Below are 27,055 nucleotides of genomic sequence, written 5' to 3' on the forward strand. Positions count from 1 at the left end.
CTGAACCAGATTGGCTTCGACCTAGTCCAAGTATCCAACTGGGATGAGTCGGCAATCCATGCTATTGAAGGAATACCATTCCTAAACCTCTCTGGCCACAGGGTCTATTAAAATTTTGTAGTAGTCCTGAACTGTTATGCATCGCTCAATGCGTGCCAGGATGGTCCATGAATGATACAGTTGTATTGGCCCAAAACAGACTGGAAGGTCCACGAATGATATAGTTGTACTGGCCCAAAAAAGACCAGAATAGCTTGATATGGGGGGATATGACATGGTGAATGATATGGTATGCCAAAACTGATTTTTGATCCTTGGTCCCATCTTTCAATCGAGAAATCAAGGATTAGACAATTATCTTCTAAACCAATCTCAGTTGAGCGATGGATTCCCATCTTTCAATCAAGAAGTCAAGGATTAGACAATTATCTAACCCAATCACCGTCGAGTGATAGAATACCATCTCTGGTTGAAAAATCAAGAATTAGACAATTATTTTCTAACCCAATCGCTGTCTAAGTGATAGATTTCCATCTTTCGGTTGAAAAATCAAGGATTAGACAATTATCTTCTAACCCAATCGCAGTCAAATGACAGTGGGATTAGACAATTATCTTCTAACCCAAACGCGGTCAAATGAAAGTGGTCAGCTAGGAAGAGGAGGAAGGTCAGGGACCCAACTCCCCAATCCAGATATTTATTTGAGATCTGGACCACTCTTGGCAGACCAGACCCAAAAACGTAAGACTTCTAGCCTTGAAGATGGCCTTCTAGGTAGTTTTGAGTGGGTCTCTTCAAGTACATTTCGCCGAGTTTTCTGTTACTATGTTTTATAATCTACACCATAATGAAACTTACTGCAGAGAAGTGGGATCTCTACAGATAATAAGATATATCCAGTGTACAAACCATGTATATATGTATGTATACGTCGCATATATTTGTATTCTATAAATGGTGTTTATATTTCACACTATGAATAGATGGAAACATTGCCGATCTTTGGTGGTATCATAGCCATATTCGGGAATTGATCCTTGTCTTGCTCCATCTATCGACAATCTCAACTTCTTCCAACCTGAAAAGCTCTCTTTGAAGCTTTTCGCGGCAGCCAGAACTCATAGCCAATCACTAGCGTATGCAACAGCCTTTGTAGCTTCTTGCAACCACCCACTGAAACTAGTATTTAGTCATCGAGATTTGTAACTTTGTCAACTTGCGTTAAGAATGCATTTCTATATTGTCTTTCATAAAGTGGTTTATACAGTCAAATAGCAATTAACGAGATTAAACAAACACTCTGGAATTGTCCATCTACAATGAGGTGGATAGTTCATTGTTTTGTATGGAGAGATTATTTCAGCATTCTCACTGGCCTTTGTATGTTGACGACATCATTCTCACTATATCATCTCCTGCCAGGAATGAACAATCATGTTCATTTCCTTGATAGCACTTCCTATCATATTTTAGTTGTTGCTCTATCTACATGGGCGGTGTTAGTCGTCCGTAATCTCATCTCTCAGCACTCTACTAATCAAATGCCTCTTTCCTAGAGTGCCCTTTGCTCCACTAGCTTTGATGCACTTTACGCCACACTCTGTTGCTGGTTATAGTAGAATTGTGCCACATCTGAAAGTTGCTGCAAGTATTTCTCTAGTAGTGCATTGATCCTCTTGGTCTAGTCATCCATTTGAGGGGTGGAAACTCGTAGAGAAGTGTAGCTGCATCCGGAATAATATTAAACAATTGTTGTAACTCCTATTAGGTGGGCCATACGTGATAATCGTTTTAGATCTAACCGTTGGTTTATTTAGATTGAGTGATTCAGTGGGCCTCATTACAATTGTGATCATTATAGATAGGTTTGGAGTAGAACGCTTGAACCGTGGTCTCTATACATGGTTATTAATGCGAATATGGAAACCTATAGTGTGGAGACTTCAAAGGAGAGAAGTGTGATGGGTAAACTTTCTCTGTCATCTTTCCTATAAATACATGTCTTGGTCTCCTCACTCTAATATATTGAAAATTATAATCTCATTGAAAGGTTTAGCTGAGGATGTAAGGTGCGAAAGACCAAGCATTCTTCTTGGCGAGATCGCGGTATTGAGAATGTCTTCCCTACAAAGTACGTGTTTAAGATTACAGTTTTGAATCTCCATTATTAATGCATAAACAATTTATTTATTCCACCATTCAAATTACACTGGCATCCAAAACCAACATATGAATATAAGGTCCCAAATGCTCATGTTGGCCTCAAGCACACCTCAATACCTCACTGCATCCTCGATGAAGAGTTGCATTTCCTCCTTTATTATGTAATACATTGGCTCTGAGATAAATGTTGCATACTTGGAGAATTGGTCCACTATAACCATTGAAAATGCAACATCCTCTCACTTTAGGCAACGCTGAGATGAAGTTTATGGATATGCTTGCATAAGGCCTTTCTCATTGGTAAATGGGGTCTGTAAATCCGTAATTTCGAAATTTTGAAACAGTAAACAATGATAAAAGAAAAATAAATAGTGGTAAGAAAATCAAGTAAAAAATGAAAAACTTATTGAAATCGAGACACGATTAAATCACTCAGTTTTAAGTTGATTTGCCATCCTTCAGATGTTGTCCATAATGTAATAAGAACAATGGACAATCAATCTCTAGTATACCCTCAATTATTGTCTTACCACACTAATGCACTTAATGTAGCAAGAACTGAAGAGATTTGAATACATACTAAGATACGAATTGAAGAATCCTTTTATAAACTTCAATGGCGGCCATGAAAGAGTGTAAAAGCACCCCTACCAGCAGACATAGTTGTTGGGTTTTCAAATTTTGATTGTTCTAGTCAATTGTTGTTTTTTGTCCATAGAAAGTATACTTGAGCACGCGGGCAAGCACATACACTGCACCGCACCACGGCTCAACACACGTGTGGTTCATGGCATAAATTGGTGCTAAAGGAATAGCCTCCTACTCGCACAACCAAATTCACATGTTCGGGGCTTAAGCTTAATGCAAAAATCTCTTCTTATCTGCTAAATATTTTTCTTTTGTTCATCTAATGTGGGACTAAACCTACAACACTACAAGACAAAATATTGTTGCTTTATGAAAACACTTTTGGAGGGAACTTTCTTTTTCATTTCAAAAATGAATTTATTTGATTTTTGAAATACAAAATACAACACTTTTTATTACCATTAATAGCTCTAGCAAGCCTCCTTCCTGTGCTCCACCTTGTCTTGCTCGCGCACAAAATATATTTGTACGATCTTCTATATTCTCACATTGACTCTAGATCGAGTTTTTAAAAAAAGGAGCATCCATCACTTACTAATATTGTCGCAAACTCTCTCGAGTGTAATTTATATTAAAGGCTCGTTTGGGAGCTTGGATGTGGAATGCTTTGAAATCCAAATCCCAATTACATTGGATTTGTCACGCCCCAAACTCGGAAACCGGGCTTACAAAATTCTCAATCGCCGAATTCGGTGCCAACAGCCTCCGTAGTACCCTATTCTCGGCTTTCAGCGTGTATACGCCAGATTCCGATCTCGGGATCCTGCAAGGAGGATTTTCCAATGTACATTTATCTCGTAAGAAGCATAACCACAAGTTTACCCAAATCACAAAGGCAACATCATCATCACTAAGAGAGAGAGAGAGAGAGAGAGAGAGAGAGAGAGGAATCGGCGATGACGGAGGGGCCCTGCCACTATGGGCCCCTCATGGATAGCCTACATCAATGTGAGTCCCAACATAGGTGGGCCTTTGAATCACAAAATAAAATAAAAATGTGGTCCAAGATTACCCACCTATCAGCCTCCTTCTTTAGCTCCTTAGAAAGGTAGTCGCCTTAGCTTCGATCTTAACGGAAGGTGATGAGGTTTTGATGGTTGACATGGGAGGTGAGAGAGAGGGAAAATGGGCCACACTTGGGAGAGAGAGCTTGGATGTTGGAAGCTCTCATGGAAGTTGGAAGAATAAGAGAGAAAGATAAGTGATGGATTGATATGGGATGGGTAGAATGAGTGTTGTAAGGAAAGGGGATGGAGAGGTAATAATTTGTTTGAAATTTGAAAAAAGAGAGATGGGTAGGGAGAGAGAGAGAGAGTTGACTTGTGGAAAAGATGGAATGAGCATTTGTACTTGGAATAGGGTGAGGTGGCATTGAAGTATAATAGTGTACTTGACTTGATTTGATGTGACAGGTCGCAGAGATTCTCTCAGAATTCGCAACGCGTGGCGTTTCTTCGGAATGAACGTGGGTCCACATCTCCTAGCCCGTGTATCGGATCGGTACGCGAGTCATGGCGTTGGAACCGCGGCGACAGCGCGGTCGCTAGGGTATAAGTTTCGGGTCGAGCCAACTTCGGTATGCAGGATTCAGCTTAGGATCGCGTGCAAACGTCGGATACAGATCGATGGTTGTCGGAATTTGACTGAGAGGACCGCGGGAGCCTACAGAACGGTACGATCAAGGATATGGGTCTTAAAACTCTCCTCTCCAAATAAAAATTTCGTCCACAAAATTTACATTATCATTGTAAGTAAACATAACTTATAATAGATGAGGAAACAAAGCATCGTCATATAAAATCGGAGACAACATATAAGATACAACATATAATCAATCATCAAAGAGATGAGGATATCGCTCTCGAATCTCGGCCTCGCACTCCCAAGATGCCTCACCAACACTATGGTGACCCCTACTAAACCTCAAATCCCGGATCAGAAACGATCCGGACTAGGATACCTTGCAACCTCACCATCTCACCGATGACTAATCTAACAAGATGGTCCTAATGCCTGGTTGCGCGAATCGTCGGCGATTCCTGACGACTGTGCGTCCTATAGAGCTGCATAAAACCTGCCCTAGGTCTGCTGGGGAGGTGTATGTCCCCCCAAAGAGGTCGTTGCTGCTGAAAATGGGGGCACTCACGCTTACGATGCCCCGTCTCACCACATTTGAAGTAAACGCCCATAAATGGTCTCTTTGGTGGTGCTAAAGGTACTGCTGGCGCTCGAAAGAATGGATGGTTTTTGTGCCTCTGCGGTCGTCGACGTTGCTGCTGGAAACTACCGGAGGGGATCTTCCTCTTCCGGTCTCTTCTGTGGTCACGAACCATCTGCGAATCGTTCCATTCTACCTTGTAAATCTAGGCCCTCTGAACTACCTGCTCAAAGGTCGGGAGCATGTGTCCAATGACACGGCTCCTGAGGCCAAAACGTAAGCCGTTCTCAAAACGGCGGGCCTTTCGCTCTTCATCATTAACCAAATACGGCACAAACCTTGATAGCGCCACGAAATGAGCCACATACTGCGCCACAAACATGTCTTCCTATACCAAGGTCTCAAACTCTAACGCTCATTGCCGACGAATGTGGTCGGGGAAGTACTGCTGGTCGAATCGGTCTGTGAAATTCTCCCATGTCCAGACGAAATCAGGCTCTGTAACACGGGTAACAGAGGTCCACCAGTGCTCGGCCTCACCCTGGAGAAGAAATATGGCTAACTGGACCCACTGTTGGGTCGTACATCCCATTGTATCAAAAATCTTCTCTACCTCGGAATGCCATCTCTCGGCTGTTGTCGGGTCTGGCTTGCTCTGGAAACATGGCAGATCAAACTGTCGGAACTCTTGAAGAAAGGCACTCGTGCACTCCTGCTCTGCACGGGCTGGCGAAACAACGGGGTGCATGCCTTGCCCTTGGAGGGCAGTCGTCATAACTTACAACATCTGTGCAACTGGGAGACACTCACGGGTATGATTGGATCCACACCGGCCTCGGGTAGAGGAGCGGCATCCTCACGCTGGGAGCAGGGGACTCAAGTAGTGGAGTGGAAGTCGCTCGAATCGCTCTCCTGAGCGGCATGTCCTATAGGGAAGAACAAAAACGTCTATTAACCTTGAGAACTCTTGAAGGCATGCACGTTAAGAGTCTATAACAGAAGATCGCTAAGTTATTCGAATTCGGGACTTAATCATTTTAAGTTCTCGACAATCATAGAGTGTAGGGTAGCTATCAGCAGATATGTGATGTTATCCTCAGGTATTCTCAAGTTATGCTTGATACCAACTTCTGTCATACCCTAAACCCGGAAACCGAGCTTACAAAATTTTCGATCACCGAATCCGATGCCAATAGCCTCCGTAGTAACCCATTCTCGGCTCCCAGCGTGTATACGTCAGATTCTGATCCTGGGATCCTGCAAAGAGGATTTTCTAATGTACATTTATCTCGTAAGAAGCATAACCACACGTTTACCTAAATCATAAAGGCAACATCATCATCACTAAGAGAGAGAGAGAGAGAGAGAGAGAGAGAGAGAGGAATCGACGATGACGGAGGGGCCCCGCCACTATGGGCCCCTCATGGATAACATACATCAATGTGGGTCCCAACGTAGGTGGGCCCTTGAATCGCAAAATAAAATAAAAATGTGGTCCAAGATTACCCACCTATCGGCCTCCTTCTTTAGATTCTTGGAAAGGTAGTCACCTTAGCTTCGATCTCAATGGAAGATGATGAGGTTTTGATGGTTGAGATGGGAGGTGAGAGAGAGGAAAAATGGGCCACACTTGGGAGAGAGAGCTTGGATGTCGGAAGCTCTCATGGAAGTTAGAAGAATAAGAGAGAAAGAGAGGTGACAGATTGATATGGGATAGGTATAATGGGTGTTGTAAGGAAAGGGGATGAAGAGGTAAGGATTTGTTTGAAATTTGGAAAAAGAGGGATGGGTAGGGAGAGAGAGAGTTGAATTGTGGAAAAGAGGGAATGGGCATTTGTTACTTGGCATAGGGTGAGGTGGATTGAGGTATGGTAGTGTACTTGACTTGATTTGATGTGACGGGTCGCAGAGATTCTTTCGGAATTTGTAACGCTCGGCGTTTCTTCCAAATGAACACGGGCCCACATCTCATCGCCCGTGTATCGAATCGGTGTGCGAGTCGCGGTGTTAGAACCGCGGTGACGGCGCGGTCGCTAGGGTATAAGTTTCGTGTCGAGTCGACTTTGGTATGCAGGATTCGGCTTAGGATTGCATGCAAACGTCGGATACAGGTCAAGGGTTGCCAGAATTCGACCGAGAGGACCGCGGGAGCCTACAGAATGGTACGGTCAAGGATATGGGTCTTACAGGAATCAGGGTGATTCTAAATCTTCATTTGTGTTTGGTTGAAATGTGTTGGAATCAAAATCTTCCATTTTAAAGCTTGTACGAGGGCATTGGAAGTCTTTGGCATATTCACAGGACTTAGATTTGATTAACTAAATCAACTTTTATATCTCAAATTAATATATCTGCATGATATTTGATAAAATGATTATAATAAGCCCATTAACAAATATACTTTAGCAAAAAAAGAGGAAATTCTAAGCCTTGCATGGGCCACAGATGTTAGGATCACAAACAAGCAACTCACCGATGTTTTCTAACATTCTATTTAAATGCCTAATGTTTGGATGGTTCATATCATTCTATTAGTGTGATTTTAGTGTTGTGGTTGATAATTAAATTATTTTGAAGTATCATTAGTGTGCCTTATGTCTAGTGCATTAGTAGCCTAAAGACACCTTTGTCACATGTGTGACTCTTCTGTCCTTAAAAAGGAGGCAAAAGAAGTATTCCTCTTGGATTACACAAGGTTTCAAAACACACAAAAAATGTAGATTTAAAATACCTCTTACTTCATTTACCTTTGAAACAAACACTACCAAATGCAAAAAATAACTATTTAAATTTACAATACACTCATTTGCCAATAAAACCAAGGTGCCAAACAGGGTGTAAGAGAATTTGGGTATTGTTTAGAAAGAGGGATTAAGCCGTATTGAATTGCGTTATGTGGAATTAGAACCATTATGACATAATGGTTATAGTATGGCAATACCATGAAATTTTGATAGTTCAATCTCACATTTGGGATCAAATTCTTTTTTTAGGAAAAACAACGTACTAATTAGAACTAGTGTTTAGTAGACAATGGAATTGTAATCAACTGAGTAGATTTTGCCACAGTTCATTTATATGCATATGTTACTCAGGAGCAGTTTGGATGGATCGGATCCACTGAGGTCGGTGGATGCCTAATTTTGGGGTCCACTGTGATGTATGTGTCTTACATCCACATCATTGGTGACAGCTCATTCTATGGTACGATTAAAAAAAAAAAAAAAGCAGATCCAAATATCCGGTGAACCAATACATGAAATAGTGGTAATCAACCATTAAAAATGTCTAACGGGCCGCACAATTTTTGGATCAGGCTGATATTTGTGTGGTCTCTTTGAACAGGTCTTCGTAACCTTATCAACAAGTTTGATGGAAAATTAATATTTCTTGGCCCACATAAAGTTTTTAAAAATGATGAGGATTCAATCACAGACCATTTTCTGTGGTATGGTCCACCTAAGATGTAGATCTATTTCATTTTTGGGCTCATGTCCTAAAATGAGTTTTCAAAACAGAGAGACAGCCTGGATGTAAGGAATATACATCATGGTGTGCCCTATAGCCAAGGATGGATTTCTCACCTAATATCCTCTCTGCTACTGGAGGGTCACATGTAAAGGATGCAAATGAATGAATAACATGGATCAAATGGAAGCATCAATGTGAGGCCCACAGGTGTAATGAATTTTGAATTCCACAAAATATACTCCCCCGCATTTTATTAGGACTGAATGATATTAATCCAATTATTTCCATCTATTCCATACACCGGGTGAAATTTATATTCGACCAAATGCATTTTTTGATACCACTTACCTATTAGTTTAATTAACAGCATCCATGTGATCCAGTGTTTCATGCTCACAAGCATTATAATAAGATTGACTATCATTTTGTTCAGGAACATGTTATCTGAATGGTCATGATCAACTCATGGACACATTCACCAACGGCTCTCGGCTGCTGTCTTCACCTTCGTAAGCTGTAGAACGTGTAAGAGGGGGAAAAAATATTCATTGGACGGCTGTCGTATCACTTGGAGTTCATAGGCCATGGATGTATCCATGTATATGGTCAAACCTTGAAAATCTTTGTTTTATAAATGGTGTTTGCATTTCACACGCAATGAATAAAGAGTAAACTTAGGTCACCATGTGGGTCCCACCACAGATTCCTTCTCCAAATGAATTATGATTATACCGTCCACACATTGCCATTAGTGAATGGGACCCACTTAGGTCGATGGCTTCATGACTGTGGAGCCCATTGTTATGTATATGTTTTATATCCATGTCAATCTTATTTTAGGGCATGAGCCCAAAAATGAAACAGATCCAAATCTCAATGGACCACACCACATGGAACAGTTGTGATTGAACACACCATTAAAAACTTCTCAGGGCCTATAAAATTTCTGATCAAGCTGATATTTGTGTTTTCCCTTCATCTAGTTCTGTCTTACATTATCAACGGCTTGGATGGCAAATAACATTGTGGTGGGCTATAGAAAGTTTTTAATGATGGGTGTTTAATCAACAATGTTTCCCATTATGCGGTCCACCTGAGATTTAGATCTGCTTCATTTTTGGGCTCATGGCCTAAAATGAACTGAAAAAACGGATGGACGGTGTGGATATAAAATATATAAATAGTGGTGGGGGCCATAGTCACGAATCCACGAATCCACGTCACATCAAGTGGGGGCAGATGCGGACGGAATAAATAGACAGAGAAAGAATAGCCAATACTCCGCACTGTACTACGCGTATCTGGGGTTCATAAATGAGCCATTTGGGTTAAGGCAGGGGATTCAGACGGCCCGAAATCCTCTAAAACAGCAGCGCGTACAACAACCGAACACCCCATGGCCCACCTTATTGTGATTGTTTATCATCCAATCCGTTCATCAGGTGGGATACTAGATATTAGTTCTGAGAACGAAAAATATAACCATTCAGGCACTCAGGTGGGCCACACCACATGGAAAATGGTGAGGTTCTGATATTTGGTTGTTGTGGAGCCCATCATTGTTTTTTTATTCCATCCAATCCGTTCATCAGGTGGGATACTCGATAGTAGCTTGTTTTACCAAAATACGACAAATCAGGCACTCAGGTGGGCCACACAACATTGAAAATGGGGAGGTGCCGACCTTAGGTTGTTGTGGGGGCCACCATGGTTTTTTTTTTGTTCCATCCAATCCGTTCATCAGGTTTGTCTCACCGGGAGGACCACATAGAAAAAAAAATAATTCTGATAAAAAACCTAGGAGGACCACATCATATAGAATTATTGGTTTTAAGCGTGATTTTATACTTGTTCCCTGTGGTGCGGCCCGCAACAAGATGCTAGTCAGCTAATCAGTTGGTCCAAACCGTTCGTTGAGTACAATCATTACAATCCAATGGTCATTGTTCCAACCCTCCATTCCTCCCATGCATGTGTGACCCGCATGACATATTGACCGGTCTGATGCTGGGCCACGAAATGTTCATGGTTGGCCCCCACTACGAATGGCCAGGACTTGTACACGCGTGCCTCTTTTCGTTAGATACCCATGACAGCCTGGGACACGCATGAGATATGATGATATTTATTAAACCTAGCCTATCTAATCATCAAGTGGGCCATGTGTGTTTGTGAAAGAGAGATCCTTAGAAAATATAACCAACGGCAATATTCATTATAAGTCTATTAACCTAGGAATAATGGTCAATCTCAATATCTGATTAACGGTACGGATCGTTCAAAGATGTAATACGTTGGAATTTGTACCGCGAGGAAAAACAGCAATTTCACGCGAGCAAGCCTCGTTGCCATAGCGCGCATCTTCCTCGCGCGAATCACCTTTCCATGATCTCCTCGCTCTCAAGACGGGGATTGCGTAGCAAGTAACACAGTGGGGCCCATCGTGATGTATATGTATTATCCAAACCGTCCATACATTTTTAAAGATCATTATAAGATATGATAAATAAATTTAAGCCCATCCAATCCTCAAATGGACCACCCCATACTAAACTGTGGGGATGATGACATCGACCGTTGAAAACTTCCTAGGGCCCACAGTGATGCTTATTTTTCATCCATCTAACAAATTAAACTGTTCAAATTATGGTTTTATCTGTAGATGTATCATTAGCCAAAAATTATCCTAATTTGATCACATGAATATCAGATTGGTGGACACTTATTGAACGGTTAAAAATGAAAACATGCAACAGGCTTATTTCCACAAACAATTGTCCACGAAATAGAGGTTAGAAATTCTCAACCAATCCGATCTTTAACTTATGACTTAATGACAGCGGGCTTCACACTTTAGTCGGTTTATCCGGAGTTAATATATGCCACGTGTACAACTTCTGAGAACCTGCGTATCAAGCGCTATAACAGCCAGAGTAGATCATGAACTCCTACTTCCATCTCTCTTTCACTAGTGTGTTTAAAGACGAGAGAAAAAAAACAAACCATTCTCCTCGCCCTTCTTCCATCCCAGCCGCTCTCTTCAGAGAGAGAGAGAGAGGGAGGGAGGAGAGACGATCTTGTTCGGTCCGTCGCAATGGATCCAGACGCAGTAGCAAAGGCCTTTGTAGAACACTACTACACGACCTTCGACGCTAACCGCGCAGGCCTTGCTAACCTGTACCAGGATGCGTCGATGCTCACCTTCGAGGGGCAGAAGATCCAAGGGTCCCAGAACATCGTGGCCAAGCTCACATCACTTCCCTTCCAGCAGTGCCAGCACTCAATCACCACCGTTGATTGCCAGCCATCCGGCCCTGCTGGTGGGATGCTCGTCTTCGTCTCCGGAAATCTCCAGCTCTCTGGCGAGCAGCACGCCCTTAGGTTCAGCCAGGTATTGCTCACCTTCATTTCCATCTCTATTCTCGCCCTTCTGCTTTTTGTTAGATCGGAGTTTAGGGTGTTTCTGTAATTTATGTGGATCTGAGGGCCTCTTTATTTTTAGATTGGGGTTTATGGTATTTCTGTAATTTGCGGTGATCTTATGTTTTGTTTTTTGTTTTTTGTTTTTTTTTTTTGAATTTTTATTTATTTATTAATTATTATTTTGCGGATTGAGGTTATGACTGTGGGAATATCGAAGTGCTTATATAGCGCAATGAAATGGTATGGAAGATTCGTGTCCTGAGGCGTCTGTAGGTGAATACTGTCCTGATGCATGTGGTTCGTGAAAGTAGGGTACTTTATTTGGTGATCCAAACCATCGATCTGATGAGGGATTGGATGTCCCGTGAAGATCTCATTGATTGGGCCATTCTAGAAAGCTGATCTTGGGTTTTTTTTTCCCTCTCCGTTGATGTGTTCTGTCCACAAGTGTCTATCCGTTGAAGGGTTAGATTTGTCTGTTGCGATGTGTTTGGGTCGTACAAGTGGTTGTGATCAGGCTGTTGAGCTGATGCCCCACACTAGGGATTGGCTATTCGCTGGAAGTCTCCTTGATTGGATGATCCATGCCAGATGATCTCTGATCTTCCGATGTTTCTGTCGATTGTGGGCCATTGATATGCTCTTTTCATAAGCGTAGCGTCTATTTGCAGGTTGCATCGTCCCATTTTGATCTTTTCAGGCATGTATCTGTCCTTGGTGGGGCCCATCAGGTAAGCGGTCTGGATCGCCAGATCACTGGCTTGCTTGCACAGATGGGATCACAATACTTCCTATTGGTGATGACTGTTGCGATATATTCTCTCCTTCAATATCGTAAATAGACGTTAATCTTTGCGATTGTTGTTGATGTTTGTCGTTTGTTGTGATTCTGCTGTTTTGATGGACTTTGAGGGTTCTGTTTTTGTGGACTTTGGTTTATTTGATTGTAGAACAGAGAGCTGTCTTCCTTCTTCTTTTCTTTCTTTCTTTCTTTCTTTCTTTTATTTATTTATTTATTTTATTTATTTTTTATTTTTAAATTTATGAATTGAAAGAATTTTCCTTTCATTTGTGCAATTTCTTGTGTGTTCATTGGTGTTTTGGTATGCTTAGAGAAATGCCTATTGCATTCAAACATGTAGAGGCATCATGCGCCAAGTGCTGTGCTTCACACATCTGAGATCTTAGATGTTCATCAGGAGGGCCCCTCGGTGAAAATGGCCTTGCCTAGAAATCAGGCTGGTCATGCATGTAGGTGAATTTGGACTGTTGGTGATCTCTTTTCTAGCTGTTTGTTCTGTTTTATATGTGGCCGTGGGCTAAAGAATATATATTTTTTTAAAGGATAACTTCATTAGAAAGGGGAAAGATACAAAAGCAAAGGAAAAGAAAAAGAAAGAGGGCAAGGGAAACTGCTGAGATAGCAGCAAAGCCTAGCCCCCTAAGAAAAGCAACTCAACATCCTCAAGCCCAAGAACAAATCCCCCCCATTCAAAAGCCAAGTTTTTAGCTCTGGACCAGACTGATTGAACCAATGTAGCCTTGTCATTAAAACATCTCTCGTTCCTTTCCTCCCATATCGACCACTAGATAGCAAGAATAGACAACCTCCAGATGCGATTCTTTGTTTTATTAATCTTGACTCCGTGCCAGGCCGAAAGAAGGTGGCATGCTGAGGCAGGAGTACACCAGTTCATGTCGAAACGGCGGAGAAATTCAGCCTAGATTTGCGAGGTGAAGGAACAGTGAATGAGGAGGTGGTCCACAGACTCCTCTTCTCTCATGCAACATAAGCAAATGTTAACTATTTGCATGCCCCTTTTCTTGAGGTTGTCCTCTTCTTGGGCTAAAGAATATTTGTCATGACCTGCCTGATGAATGGCATAGATCTCACATTTGTTCTTGTTGGTTTATGTGGGTGCTTATGTTTGACGTGTGTAGATGGGTGGTTGCAAATAACAGTCCTTTGGCATGTGATCCAGCCTGTTCAGAGTATGCTATCCAATGTCGTCAAATCACATAAGCACGTCATGTACACCCTTACGTACGTATCAGAGGAGGAGGTGGGCCGCGCCGATTTCTCTGTTGCTAGGCGAGTACCCGTGATCGTGCTGAAGAACCCATGTGCATGTGCAAGCATCTGAAAGACCCCACACTGGGAAAATGTACATGGGCTGCTTTATGGAGTGATCTAGACCGTTGGATCGGAGGGACATGACGATCGGGCCATTGGATTGCATGGATCACATGATCGGGCCATTGATCGTTGATCATCCACATCAGTTTTAGACTTTATAATATTTTAGAATTTAATTTTTTATTATTTTATATTTGGACACATTATGAGTGTTTTAGTTGATTTTATTTAGACTAGGGCTATTTTCGTTAAAATTCACAAGATGGTGATTTTTGTAATTTTTGAAACTTCTTGGATCTATAAAAAGAGGGGGGCTTGTGACCTCTCTCCCTTTTTTTTTTTTTGAGAAGTGACGATATATTATATAAAAAGCAAAAAAGCAGAAACAACAATAGGGAGGCATGACCCGCTGAGCTAGCGAGCCATGACGCCTAAGAAAATAAAGAGAAAAACTGATTACAACAAGTGGAGGGCATCACTAGAGAAGCCCATTCCAGAACCAGAAAATGAACCCTTCTTAGCAAGTAACCCAAATCGTGGGATTCCCCTATGAAGCACCTCCCATTGCATTCTTCCCAGACCGTCCACCACACTACCACTAACACCATATTCCAAACAACTTTTTTCTGCTTCCCGAACTCTGTTCCCTGCCACGAATACACCAAGGACTTGGAAGAAAAAAGATGGACCCATGCAATCTTGAACCAAGAGAAGATGACGGGCCAAATCTGCTGGACAAGCGGGTAGTGAATGAAGAGGTGGTTTACTGATTCGGCTTCTCTCATGCAGTAGAGACATATGTTGGGAATGCACATCCCTCTTTTCCTTAGATTGTCTATAGTCAGCACCTTTCTGATACTCACTAGCCAGCCGAAAACCACAAACTTGGGAGGAATTTTGAACTTCCATAGACGGTCCAACAAAGAGGACGAAGGGAGGGCAGAGTTCCTATAAATGAAGTTATATAGGGACTTGACCGAGAATGAACCCTTCTTATCGAAGGCCCAAGTGGGGCTGTCATGGGCCTGCTGATCAATGGGGATGCCGCTGAGCAGGGATAAAAAAACTCGCTAGCTGATCTCTGTCATGGACCTCTCTCCCATTTGATTTTGTGATTAAAAGAAAAAGAGAAAAGCTCTTGCTTTCTTCTCCCATATTTATGCGATTTGAAGATACTTCCATACAATTTGGAAGGAAGATTGTGCGAGGGTAATCTTCATCAACGGAGGTGCGAGGTCTCCATTTATTCCCACACCATCTTCTCTTTTCTTCCCCATCTAGGTATTTGCTTCAGATTCGCAATTCTCCCATCTCACATCTTCGTCTTCTCCCAAACCCAACTTTCTCATACCCATTCACAATTCAAACCCTAACCGACCTAAACCCATCCTCCCACGCTACACGTATGACCGTACGATCACACGTATGAATCTCACCTGCCCCTTTTGGTTTTCCACCATCATTATCAAAACCCTAAACCTAAATTTTCTAATTTTCTTACTTTTCCAAATTACCCAAATCCTAATTTTCACCCTAGGTTGTATTAGGTTTCTTATTTTAAAATAGACTATACCCTATGCTAATTGGATGTCCCTACATCTATTAGATCCTAGTTTTTTTTTATTTATTTAATGATCTTGTGTTACGATTATTTATTTATTTATTTATTTTGAAAAGTCACAGATTATATTAATAAAAGAAATAAAAAACATAAGAAACGAGGCTACACCGCCGAGGGAGCTACACAACCTACTACACACCTAGGAACAACAAATTACATCCCTTTAATTTATTGACATTAATAGCCCACTCAACAACTAACATTCTAGCTCTAGAAGCTACATAGTCAGCCAATTTTGAGGTCCCGTTGAAAAATCTGCCATTTCTTTCTTCCCATACGGCCCACTAGACAGCAAGAAGAGACATTCTCCATAGCTTTGTCCTTCTCTTTCCCAACGATGTACCATGCCAAGCCTTTAGAAGACTTCCTGTTGAATTAGTGGCGGCCCAAGCCATTTCAAAATGAGAAAGAATATCTGTCCAGATATGACTGATAAAGGGGCAATGGATAAATAGGTGATTCACCAATTCCTTATTAGACATACAACACAAGCATACATTGGTGATAATCATCCCTCTTTTCCTCAAATTATCTACCGTGAGCACTCTGCTCTTGCCCACTAGCCAAGCAAACCCCACAATCTTTGGAGGGACTTGGTACTTCCAGACCTTGTTGATAGTACCAGATGGTCTAGATTCATTACCCAGAAAAAAAGAGACATCAACAAGTAAATGAATCCGCAGAAAATAGAGAAGCCCATGCGTATTCTCAATTGTCCAAATTATAGGCCAATGATTAAATTGTCAATATTTGTCAGATTAGTGTTATGTTTGAATGGTAGCCATAAAATGTGCATTGGACTTGATGAACAGTTTAGATTAGTGGATTGGATTGTCAAAGCGACGATGCAACTAAGAGCACTCTAACTTCTAATTCTAGGGAGAGCACTGAAGCATTTCTCTTTTCTTAAACTATAAAAGCCCATGGACATAGCCAATAGGTAGCTTACAAGAAAAATGAAGGGGTGATCTTAAAAATTAAAAAAAAAAAACATTATGGGATCATTAGGATGTGTGGCTAGCACCGTGCAAGGAGAATCTTCAAATCTTGGACATGGATATCAGTTTATGTCGAGATTTTGTGTTTGTGTGAGGATAAGGGACCCATGGATGTTGAGATTGTGTTTGGTCTGATGCCTCTTGGAAGTCCTTTTCTTAACGAATGTACAGAAGCATATATTGAAGAGGTGGTGTGGTACATGCGCCAACAAACATGGCACACATGCATGAGATCCGAGCCCTGTAGTAAGTCCTAAAATGCTAACATGGTTTGTCTTGAAATCCGGTCCATGTAATATTGTTTTTAATCTTCAGGATTGCCAATGGAAAATAGTAAATCCGTCTGGAGAGTCCTTCCCATTGTCTGATCGTGTGAGGTTTTCCTCCCGGTCATCATGAGACACTGATTTTCTCTCAAGATTATTTTATTTTTTTTTGTGTGGATAATTTTCACTCAAGAAAATTCTAGAAAAGCCATTTCCCCCTTTTTGTGCAGAACCTTCCTTTTCAACTCCTTTTCAACATCAACGATCTGCCAAACACCACCATACATCTCTAGCAAACATGTTCTTTACTTATTTTGGCAGCAGGCCCTTTGAATCCAACTCAGTCCAAAGCCTTCAATATCAACGCCTACCACCTGCCGAACCCCATCATGCATCTCTAGGAAACATTTCTATTGGTTGCAACGGTCCATTGATAATGAAGAAATGCCTTTCCTTTAGAGGTTGCCTGGCCGGTGATGTTTTCATTAGCCCACTGTTACCTAAATGGCTGAGATTACGACAACTGGTGCCTTTGGTATTTAGTTTGTGCCATAGTTACTTACCAGGAAATTGTTTCCATTCAAAATTACCTCTGTTTCTAACTTCCCATTCCTGAAATCCATTTTATGCATATGTGCAAGTAATCTTATGGAAATTGTAAAATGAGATGTTTCTTCCATTGCTTTCTGCATTCATTTCTTAATCTGGTAACTGGGTTTTGAGCCAGTTGGGTTCCAGGGTAGCCTCAACATCGGTTTGGGGCCCACCTTGTGGATATTTGTCACTGCAGTTGTTTCATATTGGCTTGTATCCTGAGTGCTGATATATTCTTCAAATGTTTTAGAAAATTTCTTATGATCCTTCTTATATTCCTAAGAGCAGACATATGCTTCCTCTACATATTTAGACAATTTCCTATGATCCTTCTTATATCATCATCTTTTACTACTTCCCTAAGGGCTGACATATGCTTCCCCCTTTTAAGTATTTTTGACAATTTCGCATTGTCCTTATATTGTCATTGTCATTGTCATTGGCTTGTATCCTGAGTGCTGATATATTCTTCAAATGTTTTAGAAAATTTCTTATGATCCTTCTTATATTCCTAAGAGCAGACATATGCTTCCTCTACATATTTAGACAATTTCCTATGATCCTTCTTATATCATCATCTTTTACTACTTCCCTAAGGGCTGACATATGCTTCCCCCTTTTAAGTATTTTTGACAATTTCGCATTGTCCTTATATTGTCATTGTCATTGTCATCATCATTATATCCTTGAAAGCTTGGTGAATTATGAACCCTTTCATCTTCCAATGATTGAAAAGACTAGAAGATTCCATCTCCTCCCCAACATGGGGAGAGTAATTGGCTCTAAATATGTATCTATTTCTTCCATCTTATAATGCTTTAAAAGAGGAACCTCCAAAGCACAATATAAAATGCTTCATTGAACTCTATGGAACACCATATGAATAGATTTCAATCTATTGTTAAAAGTCCTTAGTTATTACGCTCCTTCCAAAGAGATCAAAGTATCGATAATATTGGCAGGCGCCACAAATGCTTCTTTTACCTAGGCCTCACCTCCCCTCAAGCTTGAAAAAGTGCTTTAACTGAATTTGGATTGCTCATTACAATAAATTTTAAGTTGAATCAGACTGTAAAATCAAAGAGGATTGAAATTGTAAATCACAAACGTAAAATCATAGGATATTTAATCTTTTACACAAAATATATTGAAAAAATCTGAAATAATATTCGTAAAGTCTAAAATGAAATAGGATATGATGAAATGTTCATTATCTTATTGTTCCGCATCATAATTTGTGGACAATTGTAGAATATATCACTACAAAACACTATTTGACATCATTTTAAGAAAATCAAGCTAAAATTTGTCATTTCTACTTCAAGGGTTTTGATAAAGTCATTACCTAAAACATTTCTACTACAAATTAAAAAAGTAACGTTATCCAGTAATGAGATGATTAGACATCTAAAAACATTTTCCAAATAGTCGAAAACTATAATGACAAAAAGAATTGCTTTTCAAAATTGTTCCAAATCATCAATTTAGAGTCTCACATAATTATATTATGTAAACAACATATCGACTTAAACCAAAATTGTATTGCCATCAACTTTGTGATTTCAAAGTAATGTCTCTCACAAAGCATAATCACTATCAGTTGTTTTTTTGAAGGGTATGAACACTATCATGGTTTAAAGTCAAGTCACAAATTGCAAATTTCTAATGAGCCCTTCCTAAAAATCTTTTAACAACTTTTTCATTATTATATGAAGAATCAACTAGACCTCGAGTTTAAAATCACATAGTTGGACCCTACAAAAACACACCAAATAAAAAGAAAACTTTGAATTCAAGATACATGACAAAAAAGTATAGGTCTTTCAAGTCAAAAGTCCAATTTAACCACCACTACCACAATACATACTGGTCAACATGATCGCAGCTGTTGATAAAAACATTCCAGATATGTTATAGATCAATTTGCTGTGTCAACCAATTTAAGAGGTAAGAAATCACGAGGAAAAAAGAAAAACCTCCACAGCTTAAGGTTGGAGAGAAGATCCATCATTCTCTAAATAAAAATAAAACAAATTGACCCTTTTTAAAAATTCTTAAAGTCCCCCACCAATTTAAAAACATAAATGGAATTCTATTAAAATTTTAAAAAGAAGAGAACAATCGAATTTGAATTATATATCGTATGATTCAAATTGTAGAATCATTGGATTCATCTGAAAAGGGATTCAAAACGGGACCTTTTTTTTTGTCTAATATTCAAATTGAATTGTAAGTCATAAATCTTAGAATTTTGAGAACTATGATTGCAATCCATAGAGGCTAAATGTCTTCCATATTACTAGGGAGAAATCAAAATGAATGACTATGTGATTTACAGATTCCTCTGCTTTCAAAAACATAAGATACGAACATTCCTGATAGTCATCTTTCTTAGAAGCTGATTGGTAGTGAGAAATTTTCCTTTGGCTGCTAACCCCCGAAACTGATGGTGGTCCTAGAATTCACCAAATGTGCGCCTCTAACAAAGTGGTCCCTTCTCTACCATTTCCTTAATTTCTTGATAGAACTTAATTGAGAACACATGAATATTGCCAAAGTTCTTGTGTCCCAGATCAGGAATACAATTCTGCATCTTTTATTGTAAAGGCGCAAACTCCTCATATCTCCACATCCTATGGGTTTCTTTGGAATCTCTTAGTCCAAATCATCTCCTCACCTTTGCTCAGAAAGCAGCCTGAGATAATTGAGACTATCTTACATAAATTGTCAAAGGCTATATGCATAACGGCTTTCACGACACCACGTCGTCATCATCTAAGTGTTATCTCAGCTAATTGGGTCGGCTACATGAATCTTGGTCCGCCATTCCAGTCTATCAAGGGCCATAACTTCAATTAGACCATAGGTCATCAGTCTTTTCTTACTACCTCCACTGGTGTCCTCTTGAGCCTTCCCCTTGCCCTTTTAGATCCTTCAACTTGTACTAGCTCCCTCTTAACCAGTGCAGTTCTTGGTCTCTGTTGCATATGACCAAACCATCTAAATCTACTTTCCCTCATCTTATTACCTATTGGTGCTACTCTAGAGTTCCCTTGAATGCATTCATATCTTATTATGTCTTTCCTCGTCTTGCCACTCATCCATCTCAACATCCTCGTTTCAGCTAGACTCGTCATATCAACACGTTGTTCCTTAACTGGCCAACATTCTGTCCCATGAAGCCATGGATGGTCTTATAGCTTTCCTATGAAATTTCCCTTTTGGTTTTGAGTGGTACACAACGATCACATAAAACTCGAAAGGCACGTCTCCATTTCTTCTGCCCAGCTTGAATTCCATGGTGGCATCCATCTCAATCTCTCCATTCACATGAACTACGCTCCAAGATATCAAAAATGATCATTTTGGGAAACTTCTTGATCAGCAATCTTAACTAATTCCTCGTTTCCACTCCTGTTGTCTTCACAAAATCTTGTTCTAGGCGCCATCCCTATCACATAAGAAATGCCTTCACTGAAGTCCTACCTATCCTCCGTTACTGTCTTCCACAACCCTGATCTCCTATACAAAGGAGATACCTTCGTGAACCAATCCCCCTCTGGAGTACCATATTTTTCAACATTTAATCTCCTATAGAAAGAATTGTCCACATTCCCAAACCTCCACAACCACTTGTTGAGTGGTGCACAATTTGTAACAGTTGTTTATTTCTATCCCCCCATTTTCCTATGGTCCAATTCACTAACTGAAACTCTTTTTTTTTTTTTTTTCTTTCCTTAAAAAAAAAAAAAAATGTTCCATACTTTTTTCATAGAAAATCCCTTTGGAGCTTTTTTTTTTTTGTTCTTTCACTTCATCAAATGATGTTTGTTGGGCACTTAAACAATGACATAAAATATATGGGCATGTTTGATAGAGCTGCCTTAGTTAAGGTGATATGGGCTCCCAATGGTAGATAGTAACTTAATAAAGGTGATACTTTTAGTAATTCAGTGGAAAATTACCCATCTAAGAAAGTTATCTTCCATGTCTGTTTTATTATTATTATTATTTTAATTTAAAGGATGAAAATTTTATCAAACAGCAAAAGACTACAGTGGAAAAAGAAAAAAGGAAAGTCCGATCAACGGACTACCCAAAAGCCGAAAATATACAACTCTGACAAATCGGACAGAAGCGAAACCGCCCCAAAAATAACCGCATGAGTGGACCTAGCTAGGTTTTGGAATCGCCTTCTATTCCTTTCTAGCTTCTCCTCAGGTAGACCACCAAATAGCTAGAAGAGAGAGGTGCCATTTGGAGCAGGGGGAGTTCCTACCAGCTCCATGCAAAGCCCAAAGGAAGTCTCGGATTGACCTCGGCATCACCCAGCAGACCCCAAAATCTGCAAGAAAGTGATTCCACACCTCTTGAGCCACCGGACAGAAGATGAAGAGGTGATCCACCGATTCAGTGTCATGGTTACACATGCAACACATGTTGGGGGGCTGAAAAGATCAAGCAACCAATTCCACATTCATACAGATGAGATGGAGAAATAAAAAAGGTAGGGGAAAAGGGGTTTGGCTCACGGGCAAGTCTCTAAACGAGAGAGGTTTGGGTGTGTGGAAGTTGGTTTCTAGGAAATGATTTTTTATTCTTATTTTTATAGGTAAGTTGCACTCAAACCCAAGAACTCAATTGGTGAAACATGCCCTGTCTACCATTCAGGAAGTGGGTTGGTAGAGTTTGGGAAGGGAGGATGGAGTTGGGTTTGTGGAGGATTTAGGTGTGGGGGCCAATGCATCTCAACAAAGCTATTGCTGTCTTCATTTGTTTATTTATTTTGATTGATAATAGTCAGCATTTCTATCATATGCATAAACTCCAATGTCAAGGTCTATTGTCTTGAAATTAAGGTGCCTCAGATTCAAACCAGCAATTTTTTTGTCCAAAGCATCCACTTAAACTGGGGACCTTTTGCTTTCTCTGATGTTGGGTCCTTTGAACTATCAGGTTAAGTCTCTTCCCTAATGAGTTGAACTTTCTTTCAGAATTCGGCTGAAGAAACTGCATGAAGGGGTTGCGATCACCTTCGGTTCTCTTTTCCGTGTTCCTCATTATGGATTCCAGATTCTAGTCATCTTGTCATTCCTCAGCATGTCTCCTTTAAACTGTTTACCATTTTGTGTAAGCTTCCATCATTACAGTTCTTCCCCCCTTCCCCCCTTTTTACAGATGTTTCATTCACCCTTTTTCTTTAGGTTTGATAAGCTACTAAGCTGGAATCAACATTACAGGTCCCATCACCATCAATGATAATGAAGGAGCTGGTTTCATCATTTGGTCACGTCTCTGACATGCCATTACTTTTACACTCACCTGATTAGTGATTATAGAAAAGAAAGGTCACATCACATTCCTACCAGCATCGTTAAGAACAAAGTTGACTTAGGGAATCATGCTAGGTCCACTCTAGGGCTGCAACTTGGGTTCAGGTCAAACCCAAACCCAATTGACCCAGCCCAAGTTGGGTCGGGTTGTCAAGGTCCTTAAGTCAGGTTCGGGAAAAAACACCAACCCGATTTGAAATTGGGCTGGGTTCAGGCTGAGCAAATTAAGGTTGGGTTAGGTCAGGTTGGGAAAAATCACATGTATTTGGGTTGGGTTTAGGTTGGGTTTGGTCAAGTATAGAGGGATTCATCTTGGGCAACCTCAGTTTGGATTTTGGGTAGGGTTGGGTTGTGGGATGTGCCCTCTTGACTTCCGGTTGGGTTTTTGTTGACCTTTGACCTCACCCAACCCACCCAAGTTGCACTCTCGGTCCACACCTCCATATGTGGCCATGCCAAGTATGTGTTGGACATCTGATCTTCACATTAGGTGCTGCCTTCATACTGGTCCACTGATGAGGCAGGTGACATGCACATGTTGACTGTGATACATTAGCAGTATTTGTAAATCCACACATTGTTCTCATGCACTTGTCATGCACCTTTTGGGTACATCTGGGCCCACTTGATGCACACCTCAGATGTGCATCACATGCCAGGTTGGCATGAGTGAGTCCATGACTGCATCTTGGTTTTACTAAGCTTATTTTAGCTTCTTTTATCGAAGTTAGTGACCATTCATAGTGTTCACATCCCTGATAATATGCATATTACCACATGTCACTGAGAGTTTGAGCGTCCATCTTAGCTTTCTTCCCCACTGAGTTGGGGTCGGCTTTTCAATGGTAGATTGGCCAAGTTTTGTGGGATTGGCTGTTGTCCACCATACACCAACCTTCCTTTTCTACACGGACTCTAGAACTGGCCATTGCAGAGTTCTTATTCTATATCTCTCTAATTTATCTTTGCTATCTAAAATACCTATCTGATCCATCATCCATCTGTCGTCATTGGGGGTCACTCATTTTTGGGCCCCTCAGTGGACTTCGCTTTTATTATCATTATATTGTTGTTGTTATTATTATTTCCATGCTCTGCTTTCAACGCCCCCAAAATCGATGTGTCGATTAAGATTCAATTGAGTAAGATTCATCAGAAGATTCCATTGCCCTAAAAAAGTATATATAATAAAAATAGAAATCCTATCTATCTCATTGTCACCACCACCACCATCTTAGTCCTTCTCTGAGAAATTTGTTGTTGTTGGTGTTATTTATTTATTTATTTTATGTTAGATAGCAAAAGTTTTATGATCATCTACCTGCCAGAAATTGACCTTCACCTTTCACATGTGCCCTTGGCACTGGGCCTTGGTAGTTGCTTGCATTGACACCACTCACATGCCTGTCCATCCACCAACTAAATTCTTCAAATCAGCACCTGCATCCTGCACCAGAGCACTTCTATTTGTACGTTCATTGTTGGTTGTGCTGGTAATAGAAAATACCCCGTTGCTAAACTTTCGAATCAAGGGAGTTAACCTCACTTGTCGATTTCATCCGTTTATACTCCCTGACCCTGACCAGTGGTGAAGAGGATAGCATGGTGCGGAAAAAGGAGCCGTCAGGGCGATTTTCTGTTAAATCTTTTTATGTTTTGCTTTCTAAGTCAAATACCAAGTTTGTTTGGGCATATTTGACCCCCCACAAAGTTGCAGCTTTTATCAAAGATGAAAAGTCCTAACCATGGATAATCTTCAGAAAAGAGGGATGTGTCTCCCCAATGTGTTTGCTTTGCATGGCTGATTCCGAAGCAATCAACCATCTATTTATCCATTGTCCGTATACATTCAAAGTGTGGGTCAACTATCTGTCTAGATTCAAGGTCCAGTGGGTTATGCCACAATCTCTAGGAGATTTGTTTATATGGCTTGGCATGACATTTCCATCCTTGAGCAGTTAAAAGGTTCATGGTGGAGGTGTTTGTTCGCTGGTCTGTGGGCGACATGGGGTAGAGAAACAGAAGATGCTTCCGTCATATCGCTCAGTGTTGATTGGGTGGTTGAGGCTTTGTCTAAGAGTGGGGTTCATGCTTTGCAGGTGTTTGGGGGGGGGGGGGGGGGTTGGTTGTTGCGGCTTGTATTTCTGTTTCTAAGCTCTTTGGGGTGTTTTGCGGCTTTATATCCTTTGTCGCCTTCTTAATAAAGCCCAGTAACTTCAAAAAAATAAAAGCAGTCTGATCTTTGGTCCTGCAGTTGTTGTGTGTGGGCCCGCAAAGTGCTTGCACTGATCCACGCTGGATGACTGCCAGATCAGGAGCAGACGATGGTGATTTCAACTTGTTCCATTATTGGACTTGCTGAAGTTCTTTCAATTGATTTTCGGTTTTGATTGCTTGTGCAGTTGTTCCACTTGATGCCGACGCCTCAAGGAAGCTTCTATGTGTTGAATGACATCTTTCGGCTCAACTATGCCTAAGAAGACACTGTTTGGGACCCAGCCAACAAAAAAGAGAGGACATTTTGGGTTGGAATACCAGGGACCGTTTTCGCATTTCTGTTTGTTAGACTGTCATGATTTTGGAGGGTTTTTTTGGTGATTGGCTTGTGTGCCTGTTTTTCAAGCTTTTCTGTAGATGGTCATACATTACCCTTTCAAGTTGCTTGGACGGATGGTAAGAGATGATCTCAAATATTTACTTTTAGTTTCAAAGATTTGGAAAAGAAAAAAAAAAAACATTTTATTTATTTCTTCTGTTCTTTTCATTTTTTATTTTATTTTTTGACTATAGGTTATTATTGATGTGGGAATTGATCCTGAACGGCGCAGATGCACCATCTTTTGGTTCTGCTCGATGTACTGGACATGTAGCCCAATTGGATGATCGGGATCATCCATTCATTGCTAAAATAATTAAGGAATGATTCTGATCTTTTGGGACATTTTGCCATCATAACATTTACTGTCCGTGCAGAGCGAGATTAGAAATGCGGACGAATCCAGTGAGAGAAATGAAGAGGCTATTTGCAGTGCACAGGTTTCATTCTGAGGATCCGGACCAGTAATCAGGTGGTAACAGCACTCAGCTTATCCCTGCCACAAAATGGCCCACCCTTCATGTATTCATCTGTTTTACCAACTGACCATCTTTCTCAAGTATCATGTGGTCCATTGAGTATAGACTGGACCGGCTTTCCACCAAGTGCACGATGGTGGTCCATCCACCTTATGAACTCTTACGTGGATCTTGCACACGTTTACAGTATGTTGCGAATTGCCACTAGTGTTTTGCACTAGCATTTCTGAAGCAAGATATTGAATGGAAAAACAATTGCATTCGTTGAAAACATTCTCCCCCGATGTGATTTTGGCCTATGCCCAGTTAATTGGACGGTCCAGATCAACAATACGACTGGTGTAAACAGCGTATATGCACCTACACATGGAGAGAGTTTCTCAAGTAACGTGGCTCTATTAACAATTTTAGCAGGTTTTGATAGAACCAAAATCTCAACAGCGCGAGACGCAGATTCAACGGTAGGATCTCTCAATATAGGAGTTCTGGGAGCATTCCCCTCCTGGTATCAGGACCATGTGATTCCTTTTTTGCTTATGCAGCTGTGGTCTGCATTGCTTATGATACTCTGGCTGCATATGCCGCTTGATGCGCAGTCACTTTGAAATGGTACGGATGGCATATATCAAATAAACTAGAACCGCCTGCTTTGTGGAACCATCTAGCGGCAATCAGATCGGTTAAATAATCCCAGCCTCTGATTCTTGGACACATTTTTCATTTTTAGGCATCAAATAAATGTCTTCAGGAAATATTTCTCTGCATTGAAATCATTCACAACAAACCCTCTTTTGTGACACAAATAGCAGTAGGGACAAAAAAAAAACCTCCTACCAAACCAAAGCAGTGTGCGTGTGTAGGGAAAAGGTACTATGCGGTCGAGCTGTGTGGACCCCACCGTGATGCGTGTCGACCATCAACACCGTGCATCAAGGTGGGGCCCACACATGGAATGGTGCATCTGACTGATGGGGCCACACAGCTCGACCTCATGGGAAGTTCCCATGAGCTCGACCGCATAGCACCTTTTCCCATATATATATATATATATGTGTGTGTGTGTGTGTGTGTGTGTGTGTTATATGTGTGTGTGTGTGTGTGTGTTTCCCATGAGCTCGACCGCATAGTACCTTTTCCCATATATATATATATATATATATATATATAT

General features: G+C 40.8%; 1 protein-coding gene across 2 annotated transcripts; it reads left to right on the forward strand.

Annotated features, from left to right (window-relative positions):
- Nucleotides 1–11,430: 11,430 nt before the first annotated feature.
- LOC131246751 (nuclear transport factor 2B-like) lies at nt 11,431–25,753 on the forward strand. Of its 2 annotated transcripts, XM_058247137.1 has the most exons (3): nt 11,431–11,831; nt 25,067–25,139; nt 25,215–25,753. In XM_058247137.1, the coding sequence occupies exons 1-3, from the start codon at nt 11,535–11,537 to the stop codon at nt 25,262–25,264; spliced, it is 420 nt and encodes a 139-aa protein (XP_058103120.1). In that variant the 5' UTR covers nt 11,431–11,534; the 3' UTR covers nt 25,265–25,753. The 2 variants fall into 2 exon arrangements, with proteins under 2 accessions (XP_058103120.1, XP_058103121.1); XM_058247138.1 differs by lacking the exon at nt 25,067–25,139 and having other exon boundaries at nt 11,434–11,831.
- The last annotated feature ends 1,302 nt before the right edge of the window (nt 25,754–27,055 follow it).

Source organism: Magnolia sinica, chromosome 5 (assembly GCF_029962835.1).
Source record: "Magnolia sinica isolate HGM2019 chromosome 5, MsV1, whole genome shotgun sequence".
NCBI lineage: Eukaryota > Viridiplantae > Streptophyta > Magnoliopsida > Magnoliales > Magnoliaceae > Magnolia > Magnolia sinica.

Excerpts from the sequence above, each read along its gene's own strand:
- LOC131246751 (XM_058247137.1), top strand. The coding sequence starts at position 11,535 with ATGGATCCAGACGCAGTAGCAAAGGCCTTTGTAGAACACTACTACACG. Across the intron at positions 11,832-25,066 it reads ACGCCCTTAGGTTCAGCCAG|TTGTTGTGTGTGGGCCCGCA; the intron begins GTATTGCTCACC and ends TTGGTCCTGCAG. Across the intron at positions 25,140-25,214 it reads CAGATCAGGAGCAGACGATG|TTGTTCCACTTGATGCCGAC; the intron begins GTGATTTCAACT and ends TTGCTTGTGCAG.